This window comes from Canis lupus, chromosome 26 (genome assembly GCF_048164855.1).
Source record: "Canis lupus baileyi chromosome 26, mCanLup2.hap1, whole genome shotgun sequence".
In the NCBI taxonomy this organism is placed as follows: domain Eukaryota; kingdom Metazoa; phylum Chordata; class Mammalia; order Carnivora; family Canidae; genus Canis; species Canis lupus.
This window is the reverse complement of record NC_132863.1, coordinates 45,776,153-45,799,171: the sequence shown is the minus strand read 5'-3', so window position 1 is coordinate 45,799,171 and position 23,019 is coordinate 45,776,153. Positions and strand designations below refer to the sequence as shown.

The 23,019-nt window shown below is 57.0% G+C and overlaps 2 protein-coding genes across 5 annotated transcripts; one reads left to right on the top strand and one right to left on the bottom strand.

Annotated features, from left to right (window-relative positions):
- Positions 1-936: 936 nt before the first annotated feature.
- CTSZ (cathepsin Z) lies at positions 937-8,337 on the top strand. Its single transcript, XM_072801600.1, has 6 exons — positions 937-1,083; positions 1,518-1,681; positions 4,483-4,662; positions 6,279-6,429; positions 6,748-6,910; positions 7,732-8,337. The coding sequence occupies exons 1-6, from the start codon at positions 947-949 to the stop codon at positions 7,840-7,842; spliced, it is 906 nt and encodes a 301-aa protein (XP_072657701.1). The 5' UTR covers positions 937-946; the 3' UTR covers positions 7,843-8,337.
- Positions 8,338-8,400: 63 nt separating this feature from the next.
- NELFCD (negative elongation factor complex member C/D) lies at positions 8,401-21,010 on the bottom strand. Of its 4 annotated transcripts, none has more exons than XR_012018797.1 (15): positions 20,868-21,010; positions 17,272-17,387; positions 16,919-17,028; positions 15,751-15,860; positions 14,565-14,672; positions 13,455-13,607; positions 13,100-13,230; positions 12,253-12,418; positions 11,820-11,954; positions 11,266-11,405; positions 10,039-10,153; positions 9,617-9,712; positions 9,490-9,541; positions 8,939-9,068; positions 8,401-8,840 (listed from the first exon to the last, which is right to left on the bottom strand). XR_012018797.1 is itself a non-coding variant. In XM_072801597.1 (15 exons), exons 1-15 carry the CDS (start codon positions 20,985-20,987, stop codon positions 8,806-8,808), a joined length of 1,806 nt encoding a protein of 601 aa, XP_072657698.1. In that variant the 5' UTR covers positions 20,988-21,010; the 3' UTR covers positions 8,401-8,805. The 4 variants fall into 4 exon arrangements, 3 of the variants coding, with proteins under 3 accessions (XP_072657698.1, XP_072657700.1, XP_072657699.1); XM_072801597.1 differs by having other exon boundaries at positions 9,401-9,541; XM_072801599.1 differs by having other exon boundaries at positions 9,401-9,541; positions 13,100-13,227.
- Between the last annotated feature and the right edge of the window lie 2,009 nt (positions 21,011-23,019).

Here is a 23,019-nt window from a genome sequence, read left to right as displayed (position 1 = left end):
TTTCTTCCCCACGTGGGTGACCTGAGTCATGTAGCTGACCTGAGGTGGAACGGGAAGTCTGGCCCAGGGGCTTCACACCCAGAGCGGGGCAGAGGGCTCTGAGGCCAGGCCCCGGGCACCCGCTGGGGCAAAGCTGGAGGGCCCCCACCCCCGCTCCAGCGTGAGTGCTGCCCTGCAGGATCGGGCGGCGCCCAGCCCACCCCCACGATGAACTGTCTGGGACTGAGGGTTACAGGAGCCGCTGTTCGGGAAGATAAAAGACACATCGTGGGTAAAGCGCGGGTCTGCTCGTGGCCCCGGCCATGCTTCACGGGGCTCAGCTTCTGGACTGGTGAACAGGGCCCGGGCCCCGACGGCACCTCTGGGCAGGCCTCCCGGCGCGGCTGGGACCGCAGGGCCACCGCAGGGCCCCCCAGGGGGCTCGCGGGAATTGCAGGAAGCCCACGGGCATCTTCCTTGGGGATTGCCAGCTGGGCGCGGGCCTCGGGGGAGGCCCATTCCTGGGCAGGAGAGCGCCGCGAGCTCCGGAGGCCCCTGGAGCACAGCCCGGCCTGGTGGCCTCGCAGGTGGCTGCCACTCACGAGGGGCAGGAGGGGGACACACTTAAGTCAGTCCTAAACCCAGGCCGGGGGACCCACTTCTGCTTCGGCTTCCCCTCTCTGCCCGAGCCGTCGGGGCCGCGGGGGCGCCTTCCCAGCTTCTGGGCGAGTCGGGCTGTAGTTAGGCTCCCGAGCCAGAGAAGTTCCCCCCGGGCCGAAGCTAGCCCGGCCCCTCCCGCTCCGGGGGCAGCCCCGCTGGGGGCGGCGGCAGGTGCTCGCCCGGGGCCGGGCCGGGCCGGGCGGGCGGCGGGGCGGGGCGGGGCGGGGGTGCGGCCCGCCCCGGGGTGGGTCAGGGCGCGGCCACCTTAAGGCCCAGCGGGGCGGGGCGGGCGGGCGAGGCCGGAGCCATGGCGCCGTCCGGGCCGCTGCTGCGGCTGCTGCTGCTCGGGCTGCTGGCGGGCGCGCCGGCCGCGGCCTCCCTCCTGCGGGCCCGGGGCTGCCGGCGGCCCCTGCGGGCGGACCAGCTGTCGGGGCTGGGGCGCAGGTGGGCGGCTCTCGGGGCTCGGACCGCGGGGCCCAGGGCCGGGCCGGCCTCCCTGACCTCCCGGGGCAAAGCCCGCAATGCGCTTGGCCGCTCCCTGCGACCTGCCGCGGCCGGGCCTCGCCTGGGGCCTCGGGGGCGTTGCGGGGCGGCCTGGGGCCTGCTGCTTCCTGCGTCCCTCTCATCCTGGGGGTGGGCTCCCCTGCTGGCAGAGGGGTCCCCTGGTGATGGAGGGGCTCCCCTGATGACAGAGGGGTCCCCTGGTGATGGAGGGGTCCCCTGGTGATGGAGAGGCTCCCCTGATGACAGAGGGGTCCCCTGGTGATGGAGGGGCTCCCCTGCTGACGGAGGGGTCCCCTGGTGACCGAGGGGCTCACCACCCGCTCTCACTTGGGGGAGGGCAGCGGGCACTGACCCTGTCGGCCGGTCTCTTCCAGGACGTACCCCCGGCCTCATGAGTACCTGTCCCCGTCGGACCTGCCCAAGAGCTGGGACTGGCGCAACGTGAACGGAGTCAACTACGCCAGCGCCACCAGGAACCAGCACATCCCCCAGTACTGCGGCTCCTGCTGGGCCCACGGCAGCACCAGCGCCATGGCGGGTAGGCCGCCGCCCACGGCCCCCCTGACGCGGCCACCGAGGCCTGACCGACGGCCCCCGGGCGGCCCGTGACCCTGTGCCCGGCCCGGCGCGCAGTGGGAGGCGTCTGGGCCTCGCCGGCGGGGGGCGGCGGACCCGTGCCCGCTGCCGCTCCTCACCGACCCGGGAGGGCCTGCCCGGGGCCCGAAGCCTGTGGCCCCAGCCACTTGGGGTCAAACCAGAAGGGCCAACTCGCCCAACCCCCTGCCAGGGCTGGGGACAGGGAAGTGAAACTGCTTTTCAGCCGCAGTTAATGTTTGAGCTGCAGGCCGGTCCCGGGCCTGGGATATTGAGACCGGCTGGTTTTCCCCTCTGGAGGGCTGAGGGGCGGGGGTGGGGAGATGTCGCCCTGCCTTGGCCTCCTGGCAGGGCGTGGGAGGGGCTCGGCCAGCCCCAGTGGCCGCCCAGGGGTCCAGCCGCCTGCAGGGCACCCGAATTCCACGGCAGAAGGGACTCTCCGGGTGGGAGTCTGGCCCCGGGAGGGCAGAGGACCACCGCCCCCTCCCTGGTGGGTAGCTCCCGGGGCAGGCCTGGTATGGTCTGTGGCCTCATAGTAAGTGGATTAAGAGCAGGGTGGCTCCATCGAGGCCTCCGAGCTGCCCCGTGACTGTTCCCATTTTGCAGATGTGGGAACTGAGGTCCAGGGCAAGGAGGTCAGGAGACTCAGCCGCGGGAGGGCCACCCAGGGGGCTGGACCTGGGGCCGGGACCTCTGCTGGGCTGTCTCTAGGATGAGGGGTGGAGGGTGGGGCCTGGACGCCAGGGCTGGCAGCTGTAGCTGGGGCGTGTGCTGGGGCCTCCCTGGTGGCCCTGCCCTGGCTCCCTTCTGGGGATGAGCGAGGAGACCCTGGGGCCGGAGCGTAACTCCGGACCCTTAGGGGAAGAGGGGGAAGGGGCAGATAGGCTGAGGCCCCGTGTTGAGGTGTGAGAGGAGCGCCCTTGGGGAGGCCCCGGCCGAGTGGGCCTCGACGCCCAGGGTCAGGGTGGAGGCGAGGGCCCCTGCGGAGCCCAAAGAGGGCCTCGTGGGGTGGGGGAGGGACGCGTCCGTCCTTGGGCCCCGGCCGGGGTTCCATGGGCAGGTGGTCACCCCTGCACGCTTCCGGGGTGGCCCCTCTCCTGGGCAGACGACTGCGGCTCCTCTTCTCCTCCAACCGCTAACGTTCTCCCCGGCGGCAGAGCCAGGCTTCCTCTTTCACGGAGAAAGTAGAAGCACCGAGGGGACTTCCGTGGCCCCGCGGCCACCAACCCGCACTCCTGGGCCCCGCCCCCGGGCAGGTGCGTGCTGGCAGGAGCCCCGAGCAGGAGCCCCGAGCCGCGAGAGCCCGTGCCCGCGGGGCCATCTGCCCTCAGGGGGCTGTCCCACCCCGCCCCCCACGCTCCGGGCTGCCTGGGCCCGGCCCCGCCATCTGCTTTCCAGCCCCTAGTCCCCCCAGCGGAGCCTCCGAGCATCGGGTCCCCGGCTTCGCCTTCATCTGCCCCCCGCCGGCCCCGGGCCTCTGCCTGGAGGCTGCTCACGCCCGTGCGCGGGCTTCGGGCCTGGGGGGCAGCACCGGGCGGTGGCTGCGGGGAAGGGCGGGGGGCGCCCCGGGCCCAGGGCAGGAGGCGCCTCCACCGTGGAGCGGCCAGGCCACCCGCTGCCTCCACGGAGGGGCCGAGGCTGGGGAAGCAGGCGGCCGCGTTGGCAGCTTCGCCAGAGGGGACGGGAGGGCACGCGAGCGAGGCTGCGCTGGGCCGAAGGCAGAAAGGGGCCACGGGCGGGAGCGGAACCCGGGGGCGAGGGGAGCCGCACTGCGCAGCCCCGGCCGCCTTTCCGTGGGGGCGCGGCCCTGGCGCTCCTTGCTGCTGCTTCAAGAAAGGCAGGTCCACGCGGCCTTGGGGAGGGGGCGGGGTCACGCCCCTATTGTCCCAGGAGGTGGGTTGGGGCGCACAGAGATGAGGGAGCTGCCTTTGAGTTTCCCAGTGAAGTTTGGGAGAGGCAGGCGGGGCTGGGGCCCTGGTGACGGGGTCCCCGCGGGCCGGGAGCGAGCGGGCAGTGGGGCCTCGGGTCCCGCGACAGCAGGCGTCTCTCCGGAGTGGGGATCCCTGCCCAGCCGCGGCGCCTAAGGACACCCGGACCCATGGAGGCGAAGCGATGTAGGAAGCGTGAGGATGGAGAACCTGCGTCGGGGAAGTGACCTCCCGGGGCTCAGCGGCCAGGGCCAGGCTGCAGTTAGGGACGGCGGCCCACGCGCTCAGGCGGCTGATCGTGAGCACCTCCTGTGTGTCCCCCACGGCGTTTGGGCGCAGGGGCTACGGCCCGGGGAGCCCCGGGGAGTGGTGAGCAGGTGCCCTGGAGTGTGTGGACAGGCCAGGGGCCCGAGGACAGGGCAGGGCAGCCACCTGCAGCCAGCCAAGGGGCAGGAGTGGCCAGGCCCCGGGGAACAATGAGGAAGGGGTGGCGGGCTGGGGGGGCCATTGCCCGTGATTGGCGGTGAGCTCCAGAAGGCCCAGGCTGGCCAGAGGAGTGCAAGTGGAGCAGCAAGGAGCACACGGGCCTGGGTGATGACACCGGGGACATGGGGGGGGCACCCCGGGGGGCACGACTGTCCCGTTCCAGGCTTGGTCCTCGGGGCCGGCCCCAGTTCTTGTCCTGCCAGCCCTCCAGCAGGTGCTTCCAGAGCCCCCGCAGCCTGGCGGTGTGGACAGACGGTCCGTGCCTGGAGGGGCCGGGCAGTGGGGGGAGTGGGGGGTGCGTGCTGACCAGGTGTGGGTGCTGCCCTTGCAGACAGGATCAACATCAAGAGGAAGGGAGCCTGGCCCTCCACCCTGCTGTCCGTGCAGCACGTCCTCGACTGCGCCAACGCGGGCTCCTGTGAGGGCGGCAATGACCTGCCGGTGTGGAGCTACGCCCACGAGCACGGCATCCCGGACGAGACCTGCAACAACTACCAGGCTAAGGACCAGGGTAGGCTCCTGCCCACCCCCAGCGCCCTCCTCCCGGGGACGGAGCTACCCGGAGCCCGGGTGACCCCCCACTTCTCCCGCTCTGAGGCCGGGGTGTACAGGGGGCACGGAGGTGGGCGCCCCCCACCCCTGAAGCTGGTGAGGCTCGGGGAGCAGGCAGGTGGTTGTGGGGAAGACCTACACAAAAGATGGGGGCCATCTCCAGCCTCGTGCCCCGGGGCCAGGACTGGCCTGGTTTGGGTTCTGGCCTGTTGGCCTTTGGGTGGTTTCCTGGGGCCTCTGGAAGGTGGGGCCTTGCCGAGGCAGGCCTAGATGCTCCCGAGTGGTGAGGGGAGCAGGCCGGCAGGTGGGTCGCTGTCCTCAACGGACGCGCACGGGCCCGGCTGGAGCATGGCCTGCTCCCCCCGCCTGGACCTGTGCGTGTGGGCGCAGCCGGAGCGGAGGGGCCTGCGGCCACCAGCAGAGCCTGTCTGCTGTCCGACCCGGGGGGTGGCACCGTCCCTCTGGGCTGCTCCCCTGGGGAACCAAAGGCATGGAAGTGCAAACCCCAAACCTGTAATTGGCAGTGTTAGGTCACCTGTTCGCGTCTGAGTCCCTCGTGGCCAGAGCGGGGAGCCAGGGTGCCCCCGGGGCCATCAGAGACAGGCCGCAGGAGTGGGGAGCCACTGTGGCTGCTCTTCCGCCCACACCCTCTCCCTCATAAAGGGTGAGCTGCAGCAGCCCCTGTGCCCTCGGTGCCCGAGCATGCTCTGGGCGCCGTCGCACACCCACGGGGTGCCCCCGCCTGGCCTCCCGAGCCACGCTGCACAGCCAGAAAATTCCCCCAGACTGGTTGGGTGAGTCCTGTTGGGCAAACACAGCGGGGGGCAGAGAACCAGGGAGAGGGCTGGCGAGGCTGAGAAGGCTCTGGAGATTGGGGTCGGTGGTCCCTGGGGCCGCGCGTCGCCCTGCACTGGTCGCCCTGGCCTCGGCCAGGTCCCCGAACCCCCCAAGGGCGGCAGGGCCCAGCACAGCTGAGCCAACCCGACTGTTTGCCCTACAGTCTTGTCTCCGAGGTAGCCAGTGTGGCCGCAGACCGTCCCTGTCCAGCTGTATTGGGCACGGGGCATTTGGCGTGTTGGGGACAAATGAAACCAGCCACTCAGTCCTCAAGGAGTCTGATGTCCTGGGGGGAATCTGGACAGATGGGAAATTAGAACAAGTGGGTAACACGAGAGTGGTCAAGAGGCAGGGCGGGAGATGGCCAGGGCCTGGGAAGGATGCAGGGGCCCGTGTGGTCTTACAGAGCTAAGAGCCTCCTCTTTTGTGGCCTAATTCTCGATACCTCCCTAAGACAAAAAAAAAAAAAAGGAAGAAAATGCTTATTTTTTTCCTAACCTACCGACCTGCTCACTAGCAATACAATTATCTTACTAAAAGCTAGTAATTCAATTACACTCTTCCGCTACGGAGTTTTGTGAAAAGACCCTGTCCTTGGCCTCCGGAGGAAGAGAGGAGGCTAACCTCCGAGGGCCTGCGCATCGGCCGCGCTGGCGGAGCGGACGGCGGGTGTGGACGGGCTGCTCTGTCCGCGGGTTAGGGAGGCGGCCTCACGCTGACCTTGCCTGCCGCCCCCAGAGTGCAACAAGTTCAACCAGTGCGGAACGTGTACCGAGTTCAAGGAGTGCCACGCCATCCAGAACTACACGCTCTGGAGAGTCGGCGACTATGGCTCCCTCTCCGGCAGGGAGAAGATGATGGCCGAGATCTACGCCAACGGCCCCATCAGGTGAGCGGGCCGGGGCCGCTGCCAGCCCGGGCCCTGTGGCCCCGTCCCGGGCCGGCTTCACCGTCGGGGCTGCGCGAGCGTTGTCCTCCGTAGAGCTGGCACTCAGGACGCTAGTGAGGGTGAAGGGCGTGCGCACGCACACCACACGCACATGTGCACACACGCACACGCGCACTCACACGCACACGCGCGCAGTGAAGGACGACAGAGGCTCCCGCAGAGCCCTCCCCGCACGGTCTGAGTCGGCTCCTCGGGCCCGTGGGGCCCGTGGTGAGTCCTTCCCGCCGAGGTGCTAATCCTTCCACGGCTTGCGCGCAGCTGCGGAATCATGGCGACGGAGAAGATGGTCAACTACACGGGAGGCATCCACGCGGAGTACCAGGAGCAGGCCTACATAAACCACGTCATCTCTGTGGTGGGCTGGGGTGTCAGCGACGGCACCGAGTACTGGATCGTCCGGAATTCGTGGGGAGAACCGTGGGTAAGATGTTTGCACGTAGCCCCCTCACCCCCAGGTCTGTCCTGGCTCCTGGCTGCCAACTGCGGCCCCGAGCAGGGGGGGCTTCCGGCAGGGGTCGGGCCCTCCCAGCGGGGATGGCGGCTGTCACTGTCCCATACATTGTAGCGGGTTTAGTGGCATCGCTGGCCCCTCCCTGACCCCCCGTGCGGCCCTACCGGTGTCTCCAGACATTGCCAGGTGTCTCCTGGGGGCCCCGCCCAGGTTGTGAAGCACTGTTCTGGAACTTTCAGTACAGCTCCATTGTTGCTTTACAACCATCTTGTCCTTTCTGCTGCCGTAGTTTCCACTCTTCTAAGTGATATTACAGTTTTTTCAAAAATACTTTTGGGTTGGGTCAAAAATCCAAGGGAGATAAATTAACTGCCAAAATTTCCATTTCTAAGACTCAGTATTAACCATTAACAGTGTAAGACACAGAAATTCATTACTCTGAAGTGCAGGAGAGTGATTAATGTTGAAGTGATGAAATGTCAATATTTTTGATGAAAGGACTAGAAACCGGGGATATTAATAAGTAGTTAAGTCATCGAGCCCGAAGAGTCAACATTCTAGTTGCATTCATTTGCTTTTGGCTCACAGGGCCACGCACCCCACTCGTTAAACATTAATCAAGTAGAAATATTTCACGGCAGGTATTTCTGAGGAGGGGTCCCGTGCAAGGGCAGGGGCGGTGGAGCAGGCGTGGCGCCTGGACTGTGGCGAGGGGGCAGAGGGTGGCGTGCTCGCGGAGCTGTGGGTCTATGGGACCCATGGAGGCTAACGTGTGGTCCCCCTGCCCACAGGGTGAGCGCGGCTGGATGAGGATAGTGACCAGCACCTATAAAGACGGGAAGGGTGCCAGTTACAACCTTGCCGTCGAGGAGTACTGTACGTTTGGGGACCCCATCGTCTAAGGCCCAGGCCCCCAGAAGAACATTTTAGGAAATGATATCGTGAATCACAGTCAGAGGGGGTCCCATCGTTACGGGCACTGGTTTGGTCCCGCCACGGTCTGAAGGGACGAGGGGTTGGCATCCGGCTGGTCACGGCACCGCACACCTGTCACCACGCAGACCGCTGTGGCGCTGGCTGGAAGGGCGCTCCTGAGGGAGAGTCTGAAACGGGATGGCTGAGACCCGGGTGCCAGCAGCTCCCCTGCCACCATGACTGCGGCAAACCGTTTGCCTGGCAGAGGTGCAATCTGTAAGGCATTAATGATGTGACCTCCGGTCTCTTCGGTGCATGATTTGGTGTTTTCTATTTGGCAGGTGTGGTGTCTAATGTGGTAAAAAAGGGCAGACTTATCACCAGTTCCTCTGTCACCTTGGAATCAGTGGTGGGGGCGGAGGGAGAGGATGGCCATTTGAGATTGCCCGAGTGATGAATAAAACACGTGACTCCCCACAGGAGTAGAGTCTGGGTGTGCCTCATTTACACACGAGAAAACCACCACCAGCATCAACACCTGCCAATCCAGCAGAAAGGTTTTTAAATTTATTCTTGGAAAATTAAAACAATGACAATAAAATATCACCAACCGGGCTCTTGTAAGAAAAGTCACCTTGGAAGGTGGTTCACCTACAAGTCTCAGGTTCTGAGCTCCCCGCCTGTGTGTGTGTGTGGGTGGGGGAGAACCCAGATCCTGTGCTGGGGGATGGAGGAGGGGGGGAGGACATGGCCACAGGGTGCAGGGCAGCCCGGACTCCGAGGAGATGGACACATGGTAGCTGCACTAGCGGCGCTACCCACAGCCCCTCCTCCTCCCACCAGAGCCCAAGTCCCAGGACGCTGACGGGGCCTCTTCAAGCAGGAGCTTCTGGGAGGGCTTTCCCACAGCTGGTCTCTGGAATGTTCTGTGTCAGCTCTGACGGATGCTCTCAGTTCACCAGGATGAAGTTGGACTTGCAGTGAGCTTTTACAACAAGGAAAATCGGCCGCGGGTTAGAAACAGGAGGTGACTGATGACGCTTAAGGTTGTAGCAGAGGGAGGGGCATGTGCATCAATCCTACCTATAAATTCCGTCACAGGGTCATGTTCTCCTTCTGTTTTAATGGTGCCAGCGATGCTGTCATTTTCCAAGATGGGGAGGAAAAGCTGCACAAAATCAGACGTGTACGGAGGAGCAATGACATCTAGTACCTGGGGGAGAGAAGACCAGGTCACTCCCCGCACAGCCTGCGGGCGGCATCCCACCAACATGTGACGAGATGGCAATCAGTTTGGAGAACCCTCCCTCCCCCTCCCCGTGACCACACGCGTCTCCAACACTAAGACACCCAGGTGGTTATGTAGGTAAAACACAGAATATGGCTCCTGCAGCAGGGAGGTGCTTGGGAAACTAATCATTGCCGTCACCGCGATTATCAGAAAGCACAGTTCTCAGGGTTAGGTACAAACTGAACTAAACTTAAGCCAAAAGGCACCACTAGTGTTAAGAGTATGAAACATGAAACAAATGGTGTATTGCTGACCTCGGTTACAAAATAGCGAATGAGTGAAATGTCAGTGTCCAGCTTCTCCAGACACTTTCGGATGTAACTGACAACAGGAAGTACATAACCTCGACTCAGCAGGTGAACCATCCTGTCCAACAGGGTCTTCTTCAACTCGAGCTGTGGGGGGGGAGCAGACCTGTTACAGCGGGTCCTCCCCACCAGCCTCCACAACCCCATGGGCCACCTGCTCACCTGCTCCATCACGTCCAGCTGGGAGTGCTCAGTCTCAAAAAGCTTAACCAGCAGCTGCAGGACCTGGGGGTGCAGGAGCTGGTGGCAGGTGCTGATCTACAAACATGCCAGAGGGAGCCGCACTGAGCACAGCTGGATCTCTGGGCTCACCGCGGTGCAGAGGACCGCCATCACGGTCACAGGTCGCCGACGATGGCAGTCCTCAGCACTTAGCCCTTCAGCTTCTGTGCCATTCCTCAGCCTTTGAAAAACACTTGCTAAAAGTTGGAAGTCTATGGAGCCAACAAAACTAGTTCTTAAAAGGAACATCCTCACTGAGGATAGAAAGTAACCAGCCCTGTACAGAGAAGCTCCTGCCGCGGGTGACGGCTGTCCTGGCAGGACAGATGAGCAGCGCCATCCGTGCCCCGAGGCCCTCCTACCTCGTCCAGCAAGGCCAGGTGCACGGGGGTGTGGTCGGTCTGCAGCTGGAAGTACCTCGGCTCCGACACAGTCCAGTCCACCCACTTCAGCACACCCATTGCCACCACCGGAAACCTGCACGTAAGAGTAAGGCGCAGTGCTTCCTTTACATGAAGCTAACAAAACACTGCACTAAACGGTTCGGAAGGTTTAAAAAGCCACCGCTGCTCCACCTATCCCAGCAAGTCACTCCCAACATGCTCTGCCAGGGAGATGCTTGCCTGTGAGACAGTCTGAGGAGGCCAGCATCCGTTCCACGTGTTGTACAAGAACCCAGACTCCGTGGCTGGCCTACCTGAAACTACTTCGTTGGTTTAGAAGGACAAGATCACGATGCAGAACACTCAGGGAGCCTAGACTGGCTGACGTCCTATTTAGCAAGCCCCTTCCTTGTCCTGAGTGCAAATTAACAGGGGAGAGACTGGAACGCCCAAGATCGCCTGCCTGTAAGCTTTCTTAACGGACGTGTGTGTTCATACCACAGCTATGGTCACAAGTCATTTCCATCTAAGCAATACCCTGTCAGCCTGACGTGTACTGGAAAGAGACCCTTTCCTTCAAAGCAGCTTTTGAAATTCTGGTTGCTCTTCCTTTTTCTTGGGCTTATTTATGAACAGATTTCTGGCAGGTAAGCGCCTGCAAATTACTCATGCTGCTGAAAGTTTAAAGTTCTCTACATACATTTTAGATGTGGGTGTTTCGTTTTGTTTACTCATGAGAGACACAGACAGAGAGAGGCAGAGACATGGGCAGAGGGAGAAGTAGGCTCCCTGCGGGGAGCCTGATGTGGGACTCGATCCCGGGGTCACAGGATCATGCCCTGAGCCCAGGGCAGACGCTCAACCACCCAGGCATCCCTCTATATACATTTTAGAAAGAAAACATAAACTCAGTATCTCTGAAGCTTTTGTTATGTATTTTTTTACCTTTTTTTCCCTTAAACATTCTATTTATTTGAGAGTGAGCGAGAGCATAAGCATGGGCAAGGGGCAGAGGGAGAGGGAAAAGCAGGCTCCCCGCTGAGTAGAGAGCCTGATGCGGGGCTGGTCCCAGACTCTGGGATCATGAGCTGAGCCGAAGGCAGACATCTAACCAACTGAGCCACCTAGGTGACCCTATTTTTTTTGTTTGTTTTTTGGCTTTTAATAAAATAACTCAGAAAGATTAAGTAGCTTTCTTTGGCTCACCTGATACACTGATAAAGTGTGCTCAGCTCTGCCACTAGTTCAGAGGCCCCTTTGTTCTCGTTACAGCACAAGTTGTGCACGGTCTCCACGGCTTTTGACGTTGACTTCAGTTCGTCCTTGTTGATGCCCACACGCTTGTTCTGAGCACATACATATACACACACGTCTGTGAATCCCGACAGCGTGTGCGGCCTTGCAGGGTGGGGGTGATCTGCTACCGGCCACCCCTCCCTGCAAACCCTCCCCATCCCTGGGACTCAGCTAGCACCACCCCCAGTCAGACAGCTTGCAGAAACCAGCCAGTGAGACTGGGCCTGGTGCTGAGAGAGACCTGTTTGGTTTCTCTAGCTGCACTTTCAATTCCAGTTTGAAGAAGTATACACAGACCCCCATGCACATTTCCTTGAGAGATTTAGCATGCATGAACACTAGAAAAGGTATTTTTGACACTAGTTGGGCTCATGACTTCTTGCAGCTAAAATTCCCAAATACTACCAGAAAGAGGAGGTTCCCTGTCTGCCTAAAAGCCCACGAATTCTCAGAACGGGGAGTACCTTCTTCCAGGTTTCAACCACGCTTGCTGCGTAGGCCAAGATATGAATGTATTTGTGCTTGTGGTCCTGGTTGATTCTGGCCCCCGGTTTAAAGAGCGACTGCATGAACAGGTCCAGGAAGGCCGGCACCCGGATCTGAGGAGACGCAGAGCATCATGGGAAAGGAATGCACAGAAGGGATGTCAGGAAGGCCCACATACTCTTAGGGCAGGAGCGAGGGCATGCCCACTCACATCCGCCCTCCAGCGCTCAGCCCGGCAGATGTCCCAGTGTGTGTGAGGGCTGAGGACAGGATGAGAAAGAGGAGAAGGCCAGAAACATTGCAACACAGATCTGTACTCAGTGACTTCAGAGAAACACAGTCTTTTGAAAATAACCCTTCTCATCAGCATGGAGGGTGTCCTGCCTTATTAGCAAAATGAAAGCAACTTACGAGTTCAACAGGAGGTGGGTCCATGCTTGTGAACATCTTGAACAGGACTGTGATGTCGGCCGGATTCAGGGCTCCTTTGGACAGCATAGCCCCAAGGGCCTGACAAGCCCTGGGGTAGGAGGCAGCGGTGCCCAGGGCTAATGTGATCTGACTGGCATCATGACCCCTTGATGAAAAAAAGCATATTTCCCATTGTTAAGAAGGTGGCACTCTGCCCTGTCCTCTCCTTCCTCCTCTGTCTCTCTCCTTCCTTTTTCAAACCTAACACTTGGGACTATCTGGGTCCCTTTGTTTTTCATATTACTGTCATTTGCTGGGACCCTGACAGATCCATGAAAACAGCATGTATAGCTAACTGGGAAAGAGTGACTGGATGCGGCTTGCAGACTTTCCAAAAGGAGCCACACACTTTTAATGTATTATTAAGATTCCATTAGTGGAGAAGAATGCTCACAAGGGCTCATTTTGTTCTGTATGATATGGACGATGACACAACAACTAGACTATGGGGTACTGTTTCAGAACTACTATTATTTGCTATTGACGAGTCCTAATACATGAAAATATAGGTTCACAAATACTTGAACAATAATCAATTACTTTACAAAATACTCATCAAAGCCAAACTTCAGAAAGCAAGCTCTCTAATTTAAAATTACCCTGACTTTTTTCCCAGCTCTACTAGGTAAAAGGAAGTTATCTGCCAAAACGGGAGGACCTAGAGTCTCTGGTTGTGGAGAAAGGGCCAAGGAAGTGGGGAGAGAATTTCGCAGAGAGAACCTCATTAGGACTAGGGCAAGTAAAAAAAAAAACAAAAAAAAACACACAAAAAAAAACCGCCTCTCACTTCTCCTGGGCAAAGCGCTGCACTTCCTGAGCAATCCTGCGCACGGCAGAGCCGCCTTGCTCTTCTTGGGCCAGCACAGACATCATGGCCTGGGCAAACAGGTACGTGTGCTCCCCGTGGCACACCATCTTCTGAAAAATTGCACGGGGAGAGAGTTTGGGGTTTCAAGATGGCAACAATGACAAGTGTTGACAAAAAGAGCCAGACCCTCACTCTTTTCTGCATGCAAGTTATTATGCTGGAACAGGCCTTCTGACCTGGATATTATCTACATGGAAGAAGCATTTCAAGTTTGAATATGCACAACCTAAAGCAGCTTCCTTCTAATCTGAGACATTCAAAATAAAGAACTTACAGCAAACTCAGGGAGATTTTTTTCCAGGTTTTCCTCTCCTCCATCCAAAATCGTAGCTAAAGAGGTACGGAGTACTCTAGAAAACACTTCCAACTGCTGGCAGGCTGTGGACACGCTGGTAATCTCCCCTTGGTACCCTGCATCAGAAATAAGCTACAATACAAACACAAGAAACCAGACAAAGTGTCAACAGGTGGTAACCACACATTTCATAGAAAGTTGGCTTGTCATCAGTGTTTGTAGTAAGGTGGGACAAGCAAACACTGGTCTCAGGTCTCAAACCTTTATTCTGATCCCTGCCTTGCCACTAACTAGGTCTGTGGCCCAGGCTAACCATCCCATCTTGGTTTCTTCATGTGTCACATGAAAGAGACAAACCAGACATTCTTTTTTTTTTTTTTTTTTTTTTTTAAAGTAACCTCTGTGCCCAACGTGGGGCTTGAACTCATGACCCCGAGATCAAGAGTTGCATGCTCCAACTGAGCCAGCCAGGCGCCCCAAACCAGGAATCTTAAAGATTCCTCTCAGCACACAACAAATTCTATAAATATGTTCTTGCCAAATTCTAAAACATAGTTCATGTTGATCCAAAAACACAGATATGGGGGCGCCTGACTGGCTCAGTCAGTGGAGCATGTGACTCTTGATCTTGGGGTTATAAGTTTGAGCCCCACACTGGGTGTGGAGATTACTTAAAAATAAAATCTTTTAAAATTTTAAAAAATGTTTTGACGATTTTGTTTATTTGACAGAGAGAGAAAGAGCATGAGCAAGGAGAACAGTAGGGAGAAAGAGAAGCAGTCTCCCCACTGAGCGGGGTGCCTGACATGGGGCTTGATCCCAGGACCCTGGGATCATGACCTGAGCCAAAGGCAGATGCTTCACCGAATGGGCCACCCAGGCACCCCTAAAATAAAATCATAAAAAAAAGCCCCACAGATACATATTCTATGCTTTTCTTTCCTATTGTTCAGACTTAGTGAAGCGATGGAGACCTTTACCAAAAAGCAAATATGACCTTGCAGAAGAAAGACCACCTCTCAACCAACCCAAAATAACTCTTGCTCATTAACACTTTTATCTTTTCTGTGACTCTAATACTCTTCCTACCTTAACAGTGAAGTTAAGCATCAAACAGTCTGGATGGGCTTCAGCCAGTTTATAAAAAAGATCTCTCCACGTGGTGTGTGCAATCATTTGTTCAAGCCAAGCTGGGGTCTGCCAATAAACAAACAGACGGCAAGATAAAAGGCCTAGCTCGAGCTTAAGTGAAGATGATATTGTATAAACAATCACTGGATATTCCAGCTGGAAGAGTCCCGGAGAGCATCTAACTCCAGCCCAGAGTCCCAGCAGAGGAAGCTGACCCGGAGTTGGTGGTGCCACACGGGTGGCTGAGTGGCAGTGCCGAAGCCCTGAAGGCCCACTCAGAGCTTCTGGAAGACTCAACCACACACAAGAGCATATTGGAAGGCGCTTCTGGGAGACACGCGAGAATCTAGGCAAGCACGTGGAGTGGGGCTGTGGCACACACACAAATAATGCCCATTCCATCAGCTGCGTGCCCTCAGCAGGAGAAAAAGGCCATTGGACAGCACAGTGGTTTAGTCCATCACCATGGGGGGTGGCTCCCCTCCTGTTGACTGATAGACCCAAGGGCCGACTCTGAGTCTACCTCCCATTTGTGCCAAGGCCAGGCTTCCCACTGGATACCCCCAGCCACCAAATGAGGGCGGCAGGGCTCCTCAGGCAGGCCTGCCCCAGGAGACATGGGGCTCAGTGACAGGCAACTGTGGCTTGAAGATGCCTCGACTCTGCAGAAACTTTCTGAAAACTGCACTATCACCTAGGGCTCTTCATCTCCAACCTTCCTTGCCTCCGTCCTGCCTTAGGGGCCACATGTGCATCACGACTCTCTGGGCCCTGCCGGTCTTCTCACAGGCATGTCCGCCATCCTCTCCCGCACAGAGAATCCCATCTTGGCATCTGCTTCCTAGGGCGCCCAGACGACTAGAGCACTCCACTCACAGAGCCTGCGCTCCAGAGTCAGCAGGAAACGGGAGGTGTGAGCCTGCTATTCCTCTTCCCAGCTGTGCACCTCTCGGCACGCAAGAGCTGACTACACCACACGGAACATTTAAAGGGCAGTTCTGACTTGATGCAACTCGTCCCACATCCTGATTTTAGGACCGAACTCTTTACATCACTCGCACAACACCCCACATTCCCACTATTCATGTGGAGGGAACAAAAGATCCTAGGACCCGGTATTAGAGACAGAAGACAGACATCTCACCTCTCCTTCTTCAGTAAAAATAGAATCTGCTTTGCGAGGATCGAAATGTTTGATCAGTAAACTCTTCAAATGATTTTCCACAGTTTCCTGAACCTGTACTGGCTCAACACCTGAAAGAAAATGAAAACAGGCAGATGGGAACAAGCGAACCCTCAACAAGTTGTAGGAAATGCAGACAGGACCAGAGTCCACATGTGAACCAGAGACCACAGAATTGCTTCTGACCGCTTGGAATTTGGGACTTCTCATAAAAATTACCATTTATTTCCATTTATTTATTACCATTTATTTTATTTTATCTTTTAAAGGAATTTTTTTTTTAATTTTTATTTATGATAGTCACACACACACAGAGAGAGAGGCAGAGACATAGGCAGAGGGAGAAGCAGGCTCCAGGCACCAGGAGCCCAATGTGGGATTCGATCCCGGGTCTCCAGGATCGCGCCCTGGGCCAAAGGCAGGCGCCAAACCGCTGCGCCACCCAGGGATCCCGATATTTATTACCATTTATATTCAGGGGTAAGACTCTAAATGGAGCTCAGGGCAGAACGCACAAGGATGTCTGCCTACTTGCAAAGGACAGTGGCATCTCGGAAGGCCCAGTTAGGACAAGGAGAAACTGCCACCATGAACAGGCAGGAAGATGGAAAAACATACTGACTGGGTGGAAGAGAGCAGATGCCAGTGACGAGAGGCACACTGTCTCTAAGTGCTGTGGTAGCAATGAACCTGCTGCCTTCTGGGCAGCGCCCGCTCCATCATGTCATCCATACCCAGCTCAGTGGACTTACAGGCTCTACTTTGATCATGTTAGCTAAAAGCCATAATCATGCCCAGTCCTAAATTATCCATCAATTACTTCTTGCTATAAGAGATCTCTTAAAAATGTCACATTGAACATATACTATATAATCCTATAATTCTACAACAGGTTAGGGCAAACAGCTCAATAAGAATCACATTTGCAGGCTATCTGTAAACCTCAATTATTGAATCAAAGATAAGAATCAAGCAGATGAAGATGGGTAAGAAGTTTAGTTCCTACTTAGAGAAGTCTTAAAAACCAGGAAAAACAAACAAGACCTTTCCAATTTATCAGAATTATAAAGATCCAAAGGTCTATTTAAAAGGTGGGAGGAGGGGGAGTGACAAGCCACCCACAAAGCACCTGTCTGAATGAGCCACTCAGCCAGCAGGTTGACAGTCTGGGCCACGGCAGTGTAGTTTTCAGATAAGAGCTGGATAACATTCTCCGGAGAACCACCTGCCTGAAAATACCTAGAAAAAGTAACAGAAAAGCTATGGCACACAAATGAATATAGACAGGCATCCATCAATGCCTATCCATCAATGACAGGATAGCTAGGATATTAAGGTTTTTAAAGGGAAGCGGGGCACTAGAAGCCTCCCATTCCAAAACCACATTATTCTCACTTTTGCAGACCATCCTCTGGATCCATTACAAACTACCTCTAAGTTACCCCCAGCCTCCTCCAAATACAAATGACTTTTCTCACACACCTCTTCAGAGTGTTAAAGATGGAGGGCTCCATTATATAATCCCGGGTAGAAAACTTATGTAGGCATTCTTGCTGGACCTCTGCGTCATCTTCTCCCTCTCCATAATCATCCTCCTGCTGGGGATAAAAAGAGCCACGCTATTTTTTCATTAATAGAAGTATCCTGTAATCTTACCTTAAATCTGTATGACCCTGTCCTTTCCCAAAGTGTCCCCCACACATTGTTTCCTTGACTTTCATAAGTCTCATGAAGTGGGCTGGGCAAGTAATGGGTGGCTAAGAAAATGGAATCCAGCACCTAGCAAGTGGGCTTGTATCGTGCCTCCACTGTGGCACACTAGGCTCTCAGCGTGGCCATTGCCTCCTCTAGTAAAGATAACAATAGTGACTGCTCCATCTGTCTGTTGTAAGGACTCTGTAATCTAATTTCTGGAAGAACCAAGCAGAGTACCTGTCAGTTAATAAGAGTTCAATAGATACTAGTTATTATTGTTTTCATAACTACTATTTCATATGTGCCATTTAATGCTTTCCTCCAACATAGACTGATGCAGTGACTCCTGAAAGCACAAGCTATCAATATGCTGTTAACAAGTGACGATCACGGACTTGTCTTAAATCAGCAGGCCTGGCTAGATACTAGTCCCTGTGCTGGGTGGAAACGACCTTGGGCAAGTCACTGAATCCAAGAACACAGCAGGATGATGATGTGATGACATTAACGTCTGTCCAGCGTGAATGCTGTCATCCCAGCTAACAAGCAGATGCTTTAAGTGCTTACTCTAACTGAGCCCTGTACTTGTCACCAGGAAACCTAGGGCATATGACAAGATAATGGCTTTTTCTGCCGAAGGACTTCACAAACTAGGAGACCAACCTCCATGCAACTAACATGATGGGGTAAGACCTGAACCAGGAACCAGCAAACCATGGCTCAGGGCCAAATCCAGTCCTTCTGTTTTTGTAAATAAAGTTTTATTGGAGCCCAGCCATACCCATTAATTTTTTTTTTTTTTCAATTGTACGTATGGTCTCTGGCTGCCTTCCCCCTGTAATGGGAGAGTGAAGCAGTTGTGACAGGGACCTGCAGGGCCTAACATGTTTACTATCTGGCCCTTTCCAGAAAAGCCTGTCTACTCCTGGTCTAGACTAACATTCTGCAGGCAATGCTCTGGACACGGATTCCTTCTCTGGAGCCTGGGGCATCCTTCTCTCAGACCTTACTTGTGTGGCGAGCCTTAAGCAAGGCTGTGAGGGAAGGCTGGCCTTTACCCTGAGACTCATCCTTGTGTCTGTATTCTCGGGCTTCTGCCCTGGGCCCTGTTCTCTTCTACATCTTCTCTTGGGTAATGCCACCTCCCTGTTCATAAATCTAGAATTTAGCCTGGATCGCTCTCTTGGGCTCCAGGCTCGGAGTGTCAGCAGTCTACTCTCATTTCCATCCGGATGTCCACTAGTTCTCCAAACTCATTAGGTCCAAAACTGACCTCTAAACAGATCTTCCTGCAACCTATATTTTAGTAAAGAATTCCATCATCTACCTGTTAACCCAAACCCACAAAGCCAGGAGTCATCCTCAGGTTCTGCTCCCTCACCCCACCCCCACACTCCATCACAAAGACCCACCAATTCTGTCTCCCACATAGACATCCAATCTGGCCCTTCTTTCCATCTTCACCATTCCTTATTTTGTGAATTGCCTGCAGTAGCAATACGTCCCTAACGGCTCAGTTTCATTCCTTCTTTTCAAGTGTCTTCCACAACGGATGCCACAATGGTCTTCGTAAACCACAAACCTGATATCTCTCTCTTGCTTAAAGTTTCCAGTCTCCGTCAGAGATCTCCCAGCTCCAGCACGACTCAACCTTTCACTCGTTCACCTGGCCAGTCTCCCCTCTTGCCAGTCCCCATTGACAAGCTGAAGCCAGACTAAACTACTTGCCTTTCAATGTGGCTCTTAGCCTCTACCATCTGGATTTAATATCACTGTAGCCTCTTTACACAACTTCCTGCCTCTCAAATCCAGTAACATGGCATCAAGTGAACAGAATGCGTCTCCCAAGTTGCCCTGCCACTGTCTTTCAAAATCCAGCTCATGTCGCCCCTTCAGTCACCTATCTTGACTTCCTCCTCTAAGAAGTGAACATCTGGTCCACCCTTCTCATCGCTGAGAGCCTATCAGGTCAGTGGGGTGAATTTGGATCATGATTAAAGTCGAGACTTTCATCTCCAGTCTCAACTCCGTAGCCCCCTGCCATTCCTCGCTGCGTAAGACAGGGCCTTAAGCCGGACTATCAGGTTATGAAACGAGGGCACTGCTCTCGAGGGCCCTGCCATGTGCCTCAGTTGTAACACTCTGTGACTTGAAGGCTCAATGTGACCAGCACTAGGGCGTCGGGAACAAGATGCTCGAAGCCGTCACAAAGCTCGCGTGGGGAACACGTCGGGCGTCCAGCAGCTTGAGTGGAGACAAAACGACCTGGGCTGGAACACCTCATTCTTTCCTTGGCCAGTTCTGCAACCTTGAGCAGGTCACTGGCTCTTTTTGCTGCACTTTCCTCATTTACAAAATGAGATTAACACCCAAAAGTCTCACGAGTGGAAGGAGGTAACGAGGGGTGGGGGGAGGCACCGAAGGCAGCACAGGCTCTCGGAGCCTCCAAACACCCAAGTCCTTGTGCTACTGCAACCTGCCCCAAACTCTTCAACAAGTCAGGCTTGTCAGCAGCCATCACGGGCCTTCGGAGCTTGTTCCCTCCAAGGCCTCATGGCGCTGCGCCCACCCAGCGGCCCGCCACAGGGCTCCTTAGGGCTCCAGGAACACAGCCCCCAGCGGAACGTGGGTTCTGCATTTCCCCCACCGGACAGGGGTGCTCGTTAACGGGCAAGCCCCCCTCCAGGCCCGCCGCTGGGGTCTGGGGCGGGGACCTGGGAAGCCGCATCCTGAACACCCGCTTCAGGTTGAGCTTCCAGGCCACAGCGGCGGGGCGGGGGTCCCCAGGTCTGCTTTTCCCGCCAGGGACGCCCCCGCCCAGCCTCCACACCGGCCCCTCAAGGCCACCGAGGGGAGCCCCAGGTTGGCCCGGGTCGGCCCCAAGCGCTGAAAAGAAAAGTACGGTGTGCAAACATGCAGGAAAGCCCCGAGTTCCGCTTTCCGCCTCAATGATGCTGCTGGCTTGGGACTTCTTAAGGACTTGGGTGGTTCACACTTGGGGCTCTGAGCTCGGTCCTCCTCCGCGTCTGCACCGGCCCCGCGTCGGGGCCCCGGAAGGGCCGGGGCGGGGCGCGGGGTGACCCCCGGGGAGGGGTCGGCGGGGCCGCTCGGGTCCCCAGGGCGGCCGGCACCTGCGCGGCCCAGACCCCAGGGAGGAGCCGCCCGGCCCGGCCCCCGCCCGGCCCCCGCCCGGCCGGGGTGTGCAGGGGGGCCCCGGGGGCGCGGGGGGCGCGCTCCGGGGCGGGAGGGGGCGGGGCACGCTGTGCTTGGACACACGGCGACCGCGGGGCCGGGCGCGGCGGGGGCGGGGGCGGGGGCGGGGCCGGCCCGCCGGCGACGGAGACCAACAGTCCTCGTCGGGGGCGCCCGGCGCCCCCCCTCACCTGGCCACCGTCCGCCTCGTCGCCCCATTCGGCCGCGCTCCCGAAGTAGTCCTCGTCCATGATGGCGCCCGGCGCGGCCCCCGCCATCCTTTCCCGTGAGCGCGCGCGAGCAGGGCGCATGCGCACGGCGGGGGGCGGGCGAGCGCACGCGCGGTCCCGCGGCCCCGCCCCCTCCGCGGCCGCGCGCCTGGAGCCGGGGAAGGGGCGGGGCACAGCTCAGTCGTGGCTCCAGGCGCCCGGGGCCCGGCGGGAACCGGCGGGGGCGGGGCCTGGGCGAGGGGCGGGGCCTGGGCGGGGGCGGGGCCCTGCGGGGGGCGGGGCTCAGAGGGTAGCGGCGCGCTCCTGGCTCCCCGCCCCCGGGAGGACCCCACCCCCGCCTGGGGGGGTCCCAGGGGTCTCAGCTTGGGATAAGTTTAAACTTGGGGGGATCCCTGGGTGGCTCAGCGCTTTAGCCTTTAGCCCAGAGCGTGATCCTGGAGTCCTGGGATCGAGTCCCACGTCGGGCTCCCTGCATGGAGCCTGCTTCTCCCTCCTCCTGTGTGTGTCTCTGCCTCTCTCTCTATGTCTATCATGAATAAATAAATAAAAATCTTAAAAAAAAAAAAAGAGTTTAAACTCAGACTCCCTCTTTACCCGGGTTCGGGTCTCCGCCCCGCTCTTTCTTCCCCGTTGGAGCATCAGTTTTCTCAACTGACAACTGGGCACAAGAGCAGGGCTGACTTAGGGGGAAAAGTGTCTAGGGCCCACGAAAAAGTTTTCATTTCTTTATCAATCAGAATATCAATGAGTATTATAATAATGACACCAGCCTGGGGTATATTTGTACAAATCTAATTGGTATAAACAACTGATGCTGTGTAATATATGATTTTAAATATCTCTTTATGGAAGAAGGGCCCACGAAGGCAAACGTGCTCTCCAGGGTCATCATGCAGCCCTGGAGAAGAGGGCCTACCTCGTGGGGGTAGCTGTTAAGGGTACCCGAGATGATGCTTTTTAAGCCCGCTGCATGGCTCCCTGTGCGTAGTAGGAGGCAGAAAAGTGATGGATTGATGATCCTCGGGGGAAAATTTGAGCAGGGATGCTAACACCATCAGACCTGGATGCTTGGAGACAGCCGGTCACCGGGAAGGATAAACATTAGAGACAGGAGCTCTAGGATATTGGTGATAGCGACCATTTCCAGAGTGTTTACCAGGAACTGTGATTTCATTCATTCCTTCTCTCAACCATGCATCTCCTGTTTATGGAGTGCCCCCCATCATGTGGCCCTGTGCTACTCCTGCAGCTCACTGGTGAGCAAATTGAACATGATCTTTGTCCTGGAGGAGCCTACATTCTACCGAGGGAGCTGACCAGGAAACAAAGAAAAGTCATGACAGAGGGGTGACAAGTGCTAGTGTTCTGTGATACTAGGAGAGATGCCAGCATTGGACCATCACACAAGGCTTCTTTGTGAAACTTATATTTGAGCTGAGAATCATATGACCAAAAGGAGTCAAGCAAACTTGGGCCAAGGAGAAAGCATTTTAACAGCCAGTGCTTGCCATGTGTCCTGGGAACACAAAGACCGTTGACACGGCACCTGGCAAAGCCAGGGAGAAGCCTGGATGAAGTGGGCAAGGCAGGGAGGGCCAGATGTTGGTAGGCTGTTTGGTTTTGGACTGAGGGCTGAGTGGGAGGATTTTGTGCAGTAACATGTGCAGAGCACGGAGCATGGAGCTCACACACAATTAGTCCTCAGTATTAGTTACTATGATGAGGATGAAATGTTTGGGGGTCTTTTGGTTTGCTTGCTTTGAGGCGGGATGACTGTATCTCGGTTTTCGAAGCTGAGTCCCATACCTAGGACTGGAGGCTTCATGGAGAGGAGCATGGAGGTGGCAAAGCAAGTTAAGAGACCTCAGTGGGAGTTATCCCAGAGACTGAGAAGGGATCAGGGTGGCTGCTATGAAACTGTCCCCAGGATGTGGCAGCTTGACACTTTTGGGGGGCCGAGGAGCGGGCCCGGGGTGATGGTGCTGAGGCTACTAGCCTGTGCATATGGGGTGGCACACCATGGAGACAGGGAGCCCAGGACGAGGACCATACTCATTGCACAATAAGTTCAAATTGGGATGTGCGGAACTGGAGGTGCCACCAGAACACCCAT

Bases quoted from the DNA above. Each gene is read 5' to 3' on its own strand.
- CTSZ (XM_072801600.1), top strand. From the start codon at position 947: ATGGCGCCGTCCGGGCCGCTGCTGCGGCTGCTGCTGCTCGGGCTGCTG. The intron at 1,682-4,482 runs GTAGGCCGCCGC...CTGCCCTTGCAG, and splicing joins CAGCACCAGCGCCATGGCGG to ACAGGATCAACATCAAGAGG. The intron at 6,911-7,731 runs GTAAGATGTTTG...CCCTGCCCACAG, and splicing joins ATTCGTGGGGAGAACCGTGG to GGTGAGCGCGGCTGGATGAG.
- NELFCD (XM_072801597.1), bottom strand. From the start codon at position 20,987: ATGCGCCCTGCTCGCGCGCGCTCACGGGAAAGGATGGCGGGGGCCGCG. The intron at 17,388-20,867 runs GTGAGGGGGGGC...TTTTATCCCCAG, and splicing joins ACGAGGCGGACGGTGGCCAG to CAGGAGGATGATTATGGAGA. The intron at 15,861-16,918 runs GTGCTTTGTGGG...ATTTTCTTTCAG, and splicing joins TGAGTGGCTCATTCAGACAG to GTGTTGAGCCAGTACAGGTT.